The 15,332-nt window shown below is 40.1% G+C and overlaps 1 protein-coding gene across 1 annotated transcript in view; it reads left to right on the top strand.

Annotated features, from left to right (window-relative positions):
- Positions 1–15,129, top strand: part of Bmpr1b (bone morphogenetic protein receptor type 1B) — a 143,750-nt gene extending 128,621 nt beyond the window's left edge. Inside the window, exons 9-11 of the mRNA XM_052178486.1 lie at positions 10,447–10,622; positions 12,635–12,765; positions 14,780–15,129. Of these exons, the coding sequence (XP_052034446.1) occupies positions 10,447–10,622; positions 12,635–12,765; positions 14,780–14,905 (433 nt within the window). The 3' untranslated portion in view covers positions 14,906–15,129. The remainder of the gene's footprint in view (positions 1–10,446; positions 10,623–12,634; positions 12,766–14,779) is intronic.
- The last annotated feature ends 203 nt before the right edge of the window (positions 15,130–15,332 follow it).

Genomic DNA, 15,332 nt, shown 5'->3' on the forward strand with positions numbered 1-15,332 from the left:
CACAAAAGGATCTACAGTATGTAGAGAAGCACACAAAGAAGAGCTGGGGTGAGGATCACAAGAAAGGACTAATGGGTTTCCATTTCCTCCCGAATGTAAAATCTGAGATGTGATTTAGTAATAAACTTAGGTAACTGGAGGTCTTCTCCAATTATAGATGACAAATGTGAAGTTAAACAAAGAAAGCAAACTGTGCTATAAATTTACATTTGATAATGTAAAGTATCAAATCTAGTTTCTCTTCAGAAATCTTTTTTTTTTTTTTTTTTTTTTTTTTTTTGTGAAAGGCAATTCTTTTCAAGTCTCGTCTACCAGAAGGGAACAAACATAAGTAATTCGTCTGGCGTGCCTCTCACTATCAAACTCCACTCTCCTATTTAAATTTCCTCAGAACAGTTCCAGAGTCTTTCTCATCTTTTGTCAGTTGTCTTCTGCCTTCTCATCCCCTGATCTGCTTTCTAGAGAAGCCATAGCCGTGTGCACCAGATGCCTTGTCTTATTGTGACCCCACTGTCCCTGGTGTGACCCAGTGCTTCAGGTTCTTTCTCCATCCTTAACTCTCCACTTCATCCTTAACTATTTATGTTTGTGAGATTTCTAGCCTTATCTGATGTTTCCTCTTACGTCTGAGTTTGGCTGAACCAGATTAAAACATGGAGAACCTAATTTTTGATTTGTGCAGTCAGATGAGTTTTATCTTTACCTCAACGTGTTTTCCTCATCCTCTTTCACATCTAGATCCTTGGGTAAAACCTTGTACAGTTGCTTCCTTTCTGACTTTCTGCTTTCCAGACTTTTCTTCATGCTGCAGAATTTATATTCTTGAAGTGCAGTCTGGATGTTATCATAATTTCACAGTTTCTCATGGCCTTGGGTTAAAATGCAGTTAGGGTCCTTGGCTGCAGTGAACTCTTTACTGACTTCGGGCTGTTCTTGAGATTCATTCCCATCACGCTGCTTACCTTTCCCTGTCCAACCTGAACACATTCTGCGTCCCACACCCATAAGAGTTTAGAGTGTGCTTTTCTTATTATCTGTATAGCGTGCATCCCCTTGTCTAATGAACCACCACCAATCTCCAGAGTGAAGGGACAGCTCTTGGTCCTCACTAGTGGCCCTATACAAAGTCTCAAGGTGTTTTTAGCACCACCACAGTGATCCCTGGATTCTTATCTCTCCCTCCTGATGGAGAGTAAACAGAGCACATGTCTGTCAAATTTCCATCCTCACTATCTTTGCCATGACTCTGGAGATGTTTTCTGTTCTGCAAACTGGATAATAGAATTATATATGGGCTATACAAGGAAGAACAGCATGTTGTCCTAGCTTCAGAGAATCACCACATTCTTCATAACTTTATATTGTACCCACATTCTGATTTGCACGTCTTTTACGGTATTGAATGGCTGTGTTTTCTCCTTGTATAGCCCATGGTGGCTGATGTCTTGCTTTCACTTCTTTTTTTTTTTTAATTTTTTTATTCGATATAATTTATTTACATTTCAAATGATTTCCCCTTTTCTAGCCCCCCAACTCCCCGAAAGTCCCATAAGCCCCCTTCTCTTCCCCTGTCCTCCCACCCACCCCTTCCCACTTCCCTGTTCTGGTTTTGCCGAATACTGTTTCACTGAGTCTTTCCAGAACCAGGGGCCACTCCTCCTTTCTTCTTGTACCTCATTTGATGTGTGAATTATGTTTTGGGTATTCCAGTTTTCTAGGTTAATATCCACTTATTAGTGAGTGCATACCATGATTCACCTTTTGAGTCTGGGTTACCTCACTTAGTATGATATTCTCTAGCTCCATCCATTTGCCTAAGAATTTCATGAATTCATTGTTTCTAATGGCTGAATAGTACTCCATTGTGTAGATATACCACATTTTTTGCATCCACTCTTCTGTTGAGGGATACCTGGGTTCTTTCCAGCATCTGGCAATTATAAATAGGGCTGCTATGAACATAGTAGAACATGTATCCTTATTACATGGTGGGGAGTCTTCTGGGTATATGCCCAGGAGTGGTATAGCAGGAAACCAAACAACCCTATTAAAAATGGGGTACAGAGTTAAACAAAGAATTCTCACCTGAAGAACTTCGGATGGCGGAGAAGCATCTTAAAAAATGCTCAACTTCATTAGTCATTAGGGAAATGCAAATCAAAACAACCCTAAGATTTCATCTTACACCAGTCAGAATGGCTACGATTAAAAATTCAGGAGACAGCAGGTATTGGAGAGGGTGTGGAGAAAGAGGAACACTCCTCCACTGCTGGTGGGGTTGCAAATTGGTACAACCACTCTGGAAAGCAGTGTGGCGGTTCCTCCGAAAACTGGGCACCTCACTTCCAGAAGATCTTGCTTTCACTTCTAAAGACCCGAGCTTGGACCACCCCAGCCTTTCCATGTGCACTTCCCTAATTTCAGAATCGTTTCTCCTCATATTCATCCACACCTACGGAAGAAGACAGCACCTTCTGTGATAATAATTTAATGGATAGTATGTGTCTGTAGTTACCATTGTTTTCTGGTGTGATTCAGTTCTATGGATACTCAGTGGGGACCTCGGGAGCAAAAGTCAATCTACAGTGTGAATCCCTTTCAACTTGACATAGTTACAAATATCAAATACTGCTACTGCTTTACTTCAGCAAATGCAGGGACAAGAAAGGTGAGCCAAAACTTTCCTTGGGGGATTTTAATTAAAGTGAGTTTTCATTTCTGAAATTTACTTCTCTTTAAGGGGAATGAATATGTCAGAATTTTGACATCTTCCACTTTTAGCCTAGGCTTTAAACCTTGCTTTACCCATTTCTCTGATGTTCACCCTTCATGATGATTTATGTTGTGTGTCTGTGCACGTGCAGCTGTATAGAATGTTCTATTTCAGATGGAATCATAGCTAACCCATGTCCATATGTGAATTTCCTGTAAGAACTTAATCTCACCTGCGTAGGTGGTAATTGTCTCTTAGGTAATTTCTGGAAGGTTCCCAGGGAACTTGAGAATCACAGAGAGCACCACTGGTCCCTTAGGGACTTGCTGTGCATGCAACACTTTTGCTCTCCTTGGCTCCTTTTGCTGATACATTTCCTGCTCAAATGAGATTTAATCCAGATGATGTCAGGAGAACCCTCCTGCTCCCAAGGACAGGGAAAGCAACCCCGTATGGAGTTTCTTGAGGGAATGCACACAGCCTTCAGGGCTCGCTCACTCAAGCAGCTTTCCAGTGCATCAGTGTCCAAATAAAACACGTTCTATAGGAGACATAAATCCTGGATCAGGGCAGCTTAGGTGTTGAATCTTAAACAGCAGGCCTACAGAGACAAGACTGGATGGTTGTAGCTCTCCCCACTGATGGCTGTGAATTGTCCAAATGCAGGAAAGGGCTGGCTCCACATAGCAGAAACTAAATTTCCTGAGTCCTTCTGATGTCAGTTTCTGTACTGGTGTGTGTGTGTGTGTGTATACATATACTGTACCTTTTTAAATACCAACATTAAATTCATAGAGCTAAGCTCATTAGTGACAGGTCAATACTCCTGGTTAAAGTTTTTACAGGTGTCTCCATCTTTGATGAAAGAGATTTATTACTGAAGTACCAGAATACATTGAGATTCTTAGGAATTTGATTTTTGCAACCTTGTCTTAGTTCCTTTCCTTGCTGCTGCCCTACAGTACCAGACACAAGGAAGCTTAAAGCTCATTTTGAAGGTGCAGTCTACCATGGCTACCATGGAACAGAAAGGAGGTGCCCAGCTGGGCATGCTCACACCACTGTCAGGAGGCAGAGAGGAGCGCTGCCTCCTCGTTATTCTGTCCAGGACTCCAGTCCATAAAATGGTGCTACCTACATGTAGTTTGAGGTCATCCTGCCTTAATCAACCCACTCTAGAACTTTCCCACAGATGTTTTCCTTCTGGGTAATTTGAGATCCTGTCATTTTGTTAATGAATTGCAACCATCACAAACATTGAGCTCTGGTGACGGGCTCACCAGAAAATGCTCTGCGCCCAGGGAGCTTATGAGCGTGCAGAGGTCAGCAGATTGGTTCCACAGCCACTGGGGAAATAATTCTGGAGACACAAATGGAGTGTACGTACCCCTGTGTAAGCTCTCCATGTCACACCGCTGATATATCTGACATGACAAGAGATTTACTATTCCTTCTAGTAGTGTTTAGAGTTTCAAATGTCAATTTTATGTCTTACCTATCCAGTACCCCATTTATACACTGTCGTTTTCACAGTTCTTTCACATGTCCAATCAAACAGCCATCCTTCATTTTCAAAAGCTTTGTAGCTTATTTATCCAAGAAGCTCAGTGTCTTGGATTCTGTCTTTCTCTACCTGCTAGCTTTCTCTCACCCTGACTTCGCTCCTTCTTTCCTCTGTCTCGGGCCATCAGTGGTTTTCAGTGGGAAGCCCACCCTGAGGTGCAGAAGCCAGGAACTGGACCCCCTGCTGGTTTCCTCTGTTCCTGACAGACTCTCATTTCTACAGTGGGTTCTGCTCATGCCTTAAGGAAACACATGTCCCGCATCTTGCCCTGGAGAATATGCACTATGCTGAGCAAACTTAAGTTGAGTAGAACTTTCTACTTAACTTTGCTAATTCTTCTTGCCAGAATTCCTGGGACAGATGTGCGATTGGAAACCTTAATTAAATCAAGAGATAAAATGAGTGGCAAGGCTAGCAGAGGTATTATTAAAAACCCCCTTAGTCTCCACTTTCAAACTACAAACATTTTATCTGCGCTTAAGCAGTTCACTGAGCACATAGGACACAGGCTCCTAACTAGGCCTGTGGGTGTTCAGGGATGCCAGACAGGTGGTATAACTAGGGATTGAATCAGTTTGGTAAAGGCGTGCTCTGGCTCCCCTGAGAAAATGAGGCCAGGTAAGATTTCAATCTTTATTTTCCCCATGTGACAGCATTCTGAATGAAGCTGGCGGTAACATGCGTTTCCCAGCTGTGTGAATTATAGGCTTCTATTTTTCAAATCCTACTTTAATAAGTGTACTTAAATGCTTTAACCTCTCTTCTAACCCACCACCCACCAGAGGTAGTGGAAGGAAAGGTTAACAGGGCAAAGGAGGATGTGGGCCTGCTTAGAAACAGTTCTCTGGAGCAAATCCAATCTGTGTTGTCAGGATAGCAACAGTTCAGTTCACATGAATCAGCAGCGGGAGCTTGATCCACTCACAAACACCATTTGTGAATGAGCACCAACAGTTCCATTGAGAAGAAACCTTGAGGTTCTGCCAATCATCTGGAGTCCACGGAAGCAGCAAAAAGCCCCCGAACACCACCAGAAGTTCTTCGGTGTGTTTCTCTCTATAAAGTCATGACAAATGATGACCAGCAAAGACTGTCAAGACAAACCAATACCACACAATGTTGTCCACTGTCTATTGGGTTATATTTATACACTTTCCAAACATCACCTGTTTTCTCAAGTGTCTGCTGAAGCAAAGCATCACATGTCCTTTTTCCAGGATGCATCCAGAAAAACACCACATGTCTGGTCTCAGAAAAACATCCTCTCATAAGACAGTTCCTAGTAAAACATCACATGGCACAACTGAGTCTCCAAAGAAGTGAGAAATTTGCACTTCAGTGCACGGTTCCCTTGATCCCCTCTTGGCACAGTCCTGCCTGGCACCTTTAGGGGATAGGGTGGCCTTACTCCACTGCTCCTATCTATCATTGCCTTTCTCCTCTGTGTCTCTGTCATGCACTCACCTTACATCAAGTTATCCACCTTGACTTTGTACTTATGAGAAGCAGTAGCCAGGAGAATTCATACTTACTCTACATCATCCTGGTCTGAGCTAGAAGTATCGCTTGATCTCAGATAGGATACCCTTTGACATCCCTCTGAATCTCTCATCTCTCATCTCTCTCTCTCTCTCTCTCTCTCTCTCTCTCTCTCTCTCTCTCTCTCTCTATATATATATATATATATATATATATATATATACACACACTTACTGTCATAGCACTGCTAGCCAGTGACAGGTCATAGATACAGGCTTGAAGTTCAAATACAAGGAAGCATTATATATCCCACAGAGATTGGGGTATTAAAGTAGAAAGTGAGAAATTATAAAGTGGCTGGCAGAAATGAAGCTCTTCCTAAGAGAAATTTGTATCTCTATTTTTTAAATTTATCTTTAATCTTTTTTTACAGTCCAGTCACCCTGACAATTCTTCATCACATTCCTCCTTCCCTGTCTCTGGGAGGATGTCCCCACCCCCTCTCACAGCACCTGCCAGGCCTCTCCTCTCACTGGGGCCTCAAGTCTTTCAAGGGTTAGATGCATCTTCTCTCACTGAGGCCAGACCAGGCAGTCCTCTGCTGTGTATGTACCGTGGGCCTCGGACCAGCTGGGTGAGCCTGCCTGGTTGGGGGCTCAGTGTCTGAGAGATTCTTGGGGGTTTTAGAGACACATTTCTTGGGATCCATCTCAAGGGGAAATCTCTGAGAAATTTGTATCTCTAAACCTATCAGAATATTGAAACAATGAAACCCAAAGACATGGGAATTTCTCTGAGAATCTTGTGCTAGAAAAAGAAAAAGGCTACAGCCAGAGGAGAATTTGGCCTCCAGAAGGAGATGTCAAAGATTTTAACTCGTCGTCAGCATGCAACCCGGACAAGGATGGGTCGGTAGTGGATGAGAGCACACCTTGAAGAGTTACATATATGCATATCCTTGACCCTGTATTGAAATTAGATCTCTCTGTGGGTCCCTGTGTTGGCCTTGGGGATTCTCTGGATCTCTGTCCTTTCTAGGGTGTCCACCTTGCATGTAGTTCCTTTTCCAATTACATGATGAATCTTTACCCTCTGCATTCTTGCCAGCCATAGCCTGTCAGGGTTCTCAGGAGCCTGTTTTCTCTCTGGTATACCTTCTTTACATTTCTTGCACACCTATAGAAATGTTTCCCTCCTCTTGCTGTATATAACTCTCTCTTTGACATTTTTGCCAATGTATTTTAAACTTGTCTGGACTTATGCCTTTCTTTGTTCTACAAAATCTATAACATTTTTATGAAACAACTTGTACATTGGAACATAGTTTGGTATTAGCCTAAGTCTTTGTTCCCTCAAAATTCTTCCAGAATAAACTACTCCCTGTTCCCTTTGAGATGAGATCAATGGTTTTAGCATTGGTATTATTAATCCTCAAATTACATGTATTTTCTAATTCTACCTAAGTTTATAACCCTTTGGCATACACCCTAAGAACAAAAGCTTGATTAGGTCTAGTGGGAATATTAATTATGAAATTATAATTGAAGAAGACAATCTGTTCCTGTAATTCTCTAGAGCCTCTACCTCTGCCACCAGTTTCTGATTATTAAACCTGACTCTTTTCCACAGGAAAAGAGGACCTCCACACTTTGGCCACAGGAAAGATAAAGAGCTCATATTTCCTTGATATTTAATGCAGAAACCACATTTATGACAAGAGTATTTTCAGTTCTTAGCAGAAATCCATTTTTTTGCTAATTTTATCAAGTTTATAAATGACTTTTTAATTTCATGCTCTTATGCCTGTAGCTTTCCTTAGTCTTTGAAATATATACTTTCCAGTCATTGATACTTGCATATATTTAATAATGTATATTTATATACATTTTATTTATGATCTATTATAAACACTCATAAGGCATTTCAGAGGACAGTTGTGTTATGGTTGAATATTAACAGATGATTACAGTTTGCCTCCTTTTTCTCTAGTCTTTTCAACAGAAATAAGATGTTGAATATAATCTTGTTCCCTTACCCATTTTTGTTGCTTTTTATGTCTCCTAGAACCCTAGAAGTCACCAGCATCCTGTTGATAGCTCCTGTGCACAACCTTATGATTTGGTAGTTTACTTGTGTAGCCCTTATAACATCTGCACTGGCTCTGTGTGGTTGGAGTTACTCTGTCCTTCTCCATGCATCTTTTATAATATAGATATTTTCTGCCAACTTTGTCTCTCACTGTTTTGCACTTCTGCGTGGAGAAGGAGGCTGGGATAGGCTGAAGACCCTCACCCTGTCTGCTCCCTTCTCTTGTTGACTTTCTTCAGTGACCCTCTCTCTATCCTTTTCTTATGATAGCTTTTGAATCCACTGTCTCCCTTAATTCTTGTATACCCGCATTCAATTTAATTTCCATTTTTGGTCTTGAAGATTAATAGAAGCTCGTTTTTATCCCTGCTGTTACTTGAGAACAGGCATGATACTGTTGAACATCAAAGAGAAGTTCCTTAATTACTTACTTTTTGTTTATTTTTGAGATTATAATTCAACTACAGCATTTCTTCCCTTTCTTTCCTCCTTCCAAACCTTTCTATATACCCTATCTACTCTCCTACAAATTCTTAGGCTTTTTTCTACTGCATTTAAGTACACGAATATATTTGTGTGTGTGTGTGTGTGTGTGTATGTTTGTGTGTGTATGTATATATACATATATACATATATATATATATATGTATATATACATATTCATTCCTGATATAACTATTGAGTCCATACAATGTTACTTGTATGTTTGCATTCAGGACTGACAGTTTGAAGTAGGTGACCAGTTGGTGTGCTGTATCCTGAGACCCACCTCTCCTGCTTCCAGCTTCACTAAGTTCCCTATGCACTTTGTATATGGTTAAGGCTTCATTGACTGCCCGGTTTAGCATGTTTCTTGGTATCTTCTTGCTCAGCTAATGCTTGGGAGGGACACCATCTCATCTCATCTCATCTCATCTCATCTCATTTTAGAGAATATGAAACCTGGTAGTACCCAGTAGTTACTAATTAGCATTTTTGTTTGTTTTTTTTTTTAAATGTAGTACTTGAGACATTTCCCCTTAGGTTAATACTAATTTTTACAAAATTAGTTTTTCCAACAAAATGTAACCTGTCTGTCTAGATCACCTTCATTTTGTCTTTTACATAACAGCTTTACATTTCTCTTTAAGGGCTGCTGTCAGCAGGCTTTGTCCTTCCCACTTTTTTTTTTTTCTTTTTCCTACTTGGTGCAAGCTATGTGATGAATGAAGACAAACTGAGGCATTTGCTGTTAGGGTCAGACCAAAATACTATGACATGTATTTAGGAGCTTAAAATCTTTACATTGCCAGATACTTCTAGGGGAAGATGTTTCCTGCCACTCATAGGTAAGATGCTTTTCAGGTACTGTTGGGAAACGCAGGTGTCAAAGGAAAGGGAGAGGGAACGGCTGTCATCGGTGTGCATGTGGGAGGAGGACCACTGTCTTTGCAGTTGATCGATCTTGAAAACCTTGGGTAGTTTCTTCCGCACTCCCTGAGAGGGAAAGAGATTAAAGAGGAGGGAAGGAGTCTAGAGACAAATCTTCCTAGTGTCATTTGGTAACAGTTACCTTTCAGTTCTCCAGCAGAGAGGTAGCTTTACCACACATTCCACAACCACTGCCTGGCCTCTCAGATTCCAATAGGCACAAAGGATCTAAGAGTTGAACTGTCAATAAAATCTCCATCAACTCTGGCCAGAATGTATCTTCAGTTTTCTTGATACTTTTTTGGGTATCATAATCTAAGATGATTCTTGTTTTCCTTTCTCAGTGTATATTCTTGAATGTAATTAGAGCCTATAATTATCATTTTTTCTATATTATTTTTGTGAGTCTGGAACCTAAGATTCCATAATTGGGATGGCCACTGCATTCTTCAAATAATTAAAAATTGTAACATGTTCAGATAACATGTCAATGGAATACCTCCTTTGTCCACACATAATATGTATCAGCAGGTGTAGTAGGAGGGGAAAAGCTTTTCTTTATTGTTCCTTTGAGATTTATCAATTTTATCCAATGTGTTAGGTAGTGTTTTCTGTCTGAAAATTTTCTAGCTTCCCTTTAAGCTTATCCCTGGCATGGTTTTCTGTTATAAATTATTCCTGAGACTATTCCTGAACTTGATATTTGTACTTACCAGTTACAAGAACAAATCAATTATATTTAATTAATAGAAGGAAGATACATTTTAGATATTTACTTGATAGTGCTTATTTTATGTTCGGAGACAGCTTTTATGCCATTCAGTCTGGCCTCAAATTCATTACACAGTTGAGGCTGGCCTCAAACTCTTTATCCTCTCCCTCTACATCCTAGGGATTTGGATTGCCTGTGTGAACTACTATGCATAGCTTTATTAGATATTTAGCAATAATTGACAGTTTAATTTTAATTTTATAGTAATATAATTTTATACATTGGGGCTTCATTCTCATTTTGTTACACACGGTCTGGGTGTTTAAACTGTGGATGTTTAATTTTTGCCAAGAAATCTTTTTATGAGGAAATGTTTCGTTCCCTGACAGCGCCTCTCTTTGAATTGCCGCTGACACGCTCACTCCGAGAGCGAGCCACAGCAGTCTCCGGTGCTGACAATGGCTCATCTCTTTCCCTTAGTGACACAAATGAGGTTGACATTCCACCCAACACCCGTGTCGGCACCAAACGCTACATGCCTCCAGAAGTGCTGGACGAGAGCTTGAATAGAAACCATTTCCAGTCCTACATTATGGCTGACATGTACAGTTTCGGGCTCATCCTCTGGGAGATCGCGAGGAGATGTGTTTCTGGAGGTAAGAAAGAAACATCTTTGAAAAGCTACTCATGGGAGATGTTTGCAAATCCTTTCTGATCAGAAAGGATTAAAGTTGGCACATTATATACAATATCAGATTTTCTTTCCTTCCCCGCCTTCATTTCTGTTGATGTAGTCATAATCCTTCCAGGAAATGCTTGACATATTAGAACCGTCTCTGCTGACTGCCTTCTCTCTTCCTCTGGCCAGTGAATGTGCTCTTCCAGGTTCACTGCCAGCTTCCTCTGCCTTGTCACGTGACACCCTCTGCCTCTTGTTCTATCTTCTCACTTCTCTTAGAGGTTCCCCAGCAGTTACTCCCACACCTTCCCCTACCCATCCAGCTTCTCCTCATCTACCTGTTGGACCTCATTCCCAACCCCCTGCTTCAGTCTCCATACTTCCTGTGCAGAGGTAATCTGGAGACACAGGAGAGTGGGGCACCCATTCCTGAACACTCATTTCCTTCCTTCCTTCCTTCTTTCTTTCCTTCCTTCCTTCCTTCCTTCCTTCCTTCCTTCCTTCCTTCCTTCCTTCCTTCCTTCCTTCCTTCCTTCCTTCTTGCTCTTTCTTTTTCTCTTTCTCTTTCTTTCTCCTTTTTGTTAAAATGAAAAGTTAAATGAAGTTAAAGCTTAAAAATCTTGTTTTTGTTCAAGATCTTTTTTCGCATAAGCATAAGAAATCCTAATAAGGCCAACTGCTTGGCATGGGTTCTGGGAACCAAATTCTGCTCCTCTATAAGAGCAGCACGTGCTTGTAAGCATTCACCCATCTCTTCGGACCCTTGTTCTATCTGTGTCTCATGTAGTGTGTTTACCTAGTTTGCCTTCTCATCCCTCAGTCCATCCATGTGATGAGTTCGCTAGAGGCAGTCTATACTGTCGAGATGTATGCGGGTCAATGTCTCTAGAGTTAGAAAGAAAACGCTCAAATGGAGTGACATCTGGTATAAGCTGGGCCTGGTATTTCATTATTTGTGCACTGAGAGCACAGAGAATCACAGTTGAAGAATAGCAAACACAGATAAGACAAGTAATAATGCTATGCAGTCATAGCTTGTCCACAAATGACAAACAGGCAATGCATTTGAACTGCTTAAAGAAAAGTTTTGAATCATTGGGTCCCTTAGATTTTATATGAGCTTGAATTTACAAAAAAGAATATAACACAAACTCTAGAGTTTGCCTGAATAAATCCTCAGTGAAATATGATTATAGTTGATGTTTGGTTTTGAGACAGATTTGATTTTGAGACAGACTCTACCGGGGTAGAGTCTGGGAGGTTGTTCAGAAACCCTCTCCATCACTTGAGGACAGGGGTTACTTAGAATTACCATCATCAGACAGTGTTAAAAAGAGCATACTAAAAATAGCCTACCTTCTTAAAGGACAGGACAAAAAATAGTAAAATTAGCTATTAGACTGGATTAGATATGTAAGCTAGGAAATTTAAAGAAGAAAATGAAAATCAGATAATATGCAAACCTAAGATGAATCATGGCTACCATTTTTGGATACATAACTTTTCAATATTGAATGTGCGAAACCTCTCATAATTAAACACAAATAAGTGAATCTGACATTTGTTTAAGTAGGATACTCTTCCAAACTTACGATGTTCTCAGTCTCACATGCCAGGAATAGAAGCAGTTACATGGGATTTGGCATCAGTTCAAGACGTGCCTTCTAATTTTACATTGCGACTTAATATGGACGTTAAAAATATAACTAGCTCTTACAAACTGAAGATGCTTGTTTTACCAGCTTTTGGAATGCCACTGGGTGAGGGAGGGAATGCTTGGTGACCTATGATATCATGAAGCATTGTTCACCTTATTTTTTTTTTAAATTAAATTGTTATTTGGGTAAACACTTTTCAAGACTTAACTTCGTTGTTAACCAGAACCTGTGTTTGATAGCTGTAGATTTTTTTTTTAGTTGAGGAAATTTATATGTTAGGCATATTTTACCAGTTCATAGAAAATAATATTATTAATAAACACATCTTCAGGTATAGTGGAAGAATATCAGCTTCCCTATCACGACCTGGTGCCCAGTGACCCTTCTTATGAGGACATGAGAGAAATTGTGTGCATGAAGAAGCTACGGCCTTCATTCCCTAATCGATGGAGCAGTGACGAGGTAAGGCCAGCTAAGGCAAGGGATGGATGACTTCTAAATATGCACTGTGATTCTATTTTACTGTTATTATCCTTGACATGTCTAAACCCTTCTTTCCAGAAGTTGATAAACAACATAAGACTGGAGTTTCTATACAGTGACATGATATAGGTGCCCTCTGCTGACATACCTCAGGGTGCTGGCCTCTTCATCAACAAAATGCTTAGGCCATGGGGTGAAAGAGAAGGCTTATTGGTTAAGAGGGTGCACTCTGTCTGAAATGGACCTGATTTTGGTTCCCAGCTCAAAACCGCCTGTAACTGTAGCTCTAGGCAATCTGATACCCTCTTTTGGCATCTCTGGGTACCTGAGTTCCCAGATATGTGTGCTCATACATGCACATACAAAATGCAAAATTAAAACAAAAATATTTTTAATTTTTGAAATTGAAATATAATTGTATTATTTTCCTTTTCTCCCCAAACCCTTCCCGTGAACCCTGTGCTCTTTCTCAAATTTATAGCCCCCATTTCTCTCTTTCTAAAAAGAATTATTTATTTTATGTATATGAGTATATCATTGTTCTCTTCAGACACACCAGAAGAGGGCATCAGATCCCATTTCAGATGGTTGTGAGCCATCATGTTTGCTGGGAACTGAACTCAGGACCTCTGAAAGAGCAGTCAGTGCTCTTAACTGCTGAGCCATCTCTCCAGCCCCAGCCTCCATTTCTCAAATTGTTACACACACACACACACACACACACACACACACACACACACACACTTGTATATGTATTCCTAACTATATAAATACAACCTGCTCAGGCTGAATAAAGTACATATATGATTTTAGGTCTGTCCATGATGAGAGTGGGAAATAGTCTTTATCAGGGAAGAACCCCTCAATTGGTTATCAAATTATTTATACATATACATATACATATACATATATATATATATATATACACACACACACATAATACATATGCTATATATATACACAATATATGTTATATATAAAATTGTGTATGTATGTATAAATGTATATTTATATATATAAATATACTTTTATGTATTTGATATATATTTGCTTAAATTACAAATCTATTTATTATAAGGGTTTAAATGTAAATCCCAATAAGTGGGAAAGGCTGCTGCCAGGCTAGACAAAGTGAGTGGAACAGACCAGGGTTTGTTTTCTGCTCTAGTGTCTTTCCATCCACCTTTCCACATTCACTCACCCACAACCAAGTCTCTGGCATGTTGGAAAGTTCAAAATGAGTTGAAGCACATTCTGGGCCCATCAAAGACAGGCAAATAGAACACTGTTCCTAAAGAAGGTGTCCATGTAAATTCAGTTAACTGGTTCATTGGCCTGGTGTGTAATTCTTGCATTGCTACTTAGTATATGCTTTCTAAGAAGTCACGCAGAGAGCATCGTGAGGTGCTGGAGTTACAGTCTTCTATGGTAGACTGTGGGTATTGGTATCATTTGAAAGCTCTTCACTGATGATTTGTAATGAAGGGAAATTGTGCCTTGCAGCAAGAGCAATGGATAGACTACAGATAAATCCAGGAGAAAGTTTTAGCAAACCTATCCACAGATCATTAATCTTGTTAAGTGGTACAGCACTGTGCTACTGTTAGAGCAGACTGTTGTGATTTAGAAATACCAATGTTTCTTTGAGCAGCATAGAATTAGATAGAATATTGAGATATATTATGTGTTGTAAACAATCTAGGGAGGAGAATTCAGATCCACTGAGTATCATGTTTGCTCAACACTGTCTTTGAAGTCATCCTTCTCTCTCCCCAAAGACTCTTGTTTTCTCCTGTCACAAGGGAAATATGAGAGTCTGTGTGAGTCATGATCAGTTCACATGAAAAAGTTTGAGTAAAATTTGGTGTTCATACTTCATTGGTGCCTTAAAAATAGCTTCAGACCTCATGAACACCAATTAAAAGCCAAATTCTGAGTTCCATATAAAGAGTACATGTCTCTGATTTCACTCCAATGTTCCTTTCTCTTTCAGTGTCTCAGGCAGATGGGAAAGCTTATGACAGAGTGCTGGGCACACAATCCTGCCTCTAGGCTGACAGCCCTGAGAGTTAAGAAAACACTTGCCAAAATGTCAGAGTCCCAGGACATTAAACTCTGACATCGGATACTTGTGGACAGAGCAAGAAATTTCACAGAAGCATCCTTAGCCCAAGCCTTGAACGTTGGTTGGCCTACTGCCCAGAGAGTTCAGACTTTCCTCTAAGAGAGCAAGCTGGACAGACTCAGAGGAACCCCAAAACAGGGATTCATCATGGCTTTCTGAGGAGGGGGAAACTGTGTGGGTAACTTGTTCAAGATATGATGCATGCTGCTTTCTAAGAAAGCCCTGTATTTTGAATTACCATTTTTTAAAAGAAAGATACTTTAATTTTTACCAAAATAAAACAAATATTGTAGATGTTTTAAGGTTTATAGAGTTATAGTTTAAATAATAGCAAAAAGTTCTTCCTAGAAATGCTCCTGGAAGTCAAAATGTTTTCCTCCCCATTGGCAAAATACTCTTGCACTCTAGAAAACAGAACAGC

The sequence above is a fragment of the Apodemus sylvaticus genome, chromosome 4, assembly GCF_947179515.1.
Source record: "Apodemus sylvaticus chromosome 4, mApoSyl1.1, whole genome shotgun sequence".
Lineage (NCBI taxonomy): Eukaryota > Metazoa > Chordata > Mammalia > Rodentia > Muridae > Apodemus > Apodemus sylvaticus.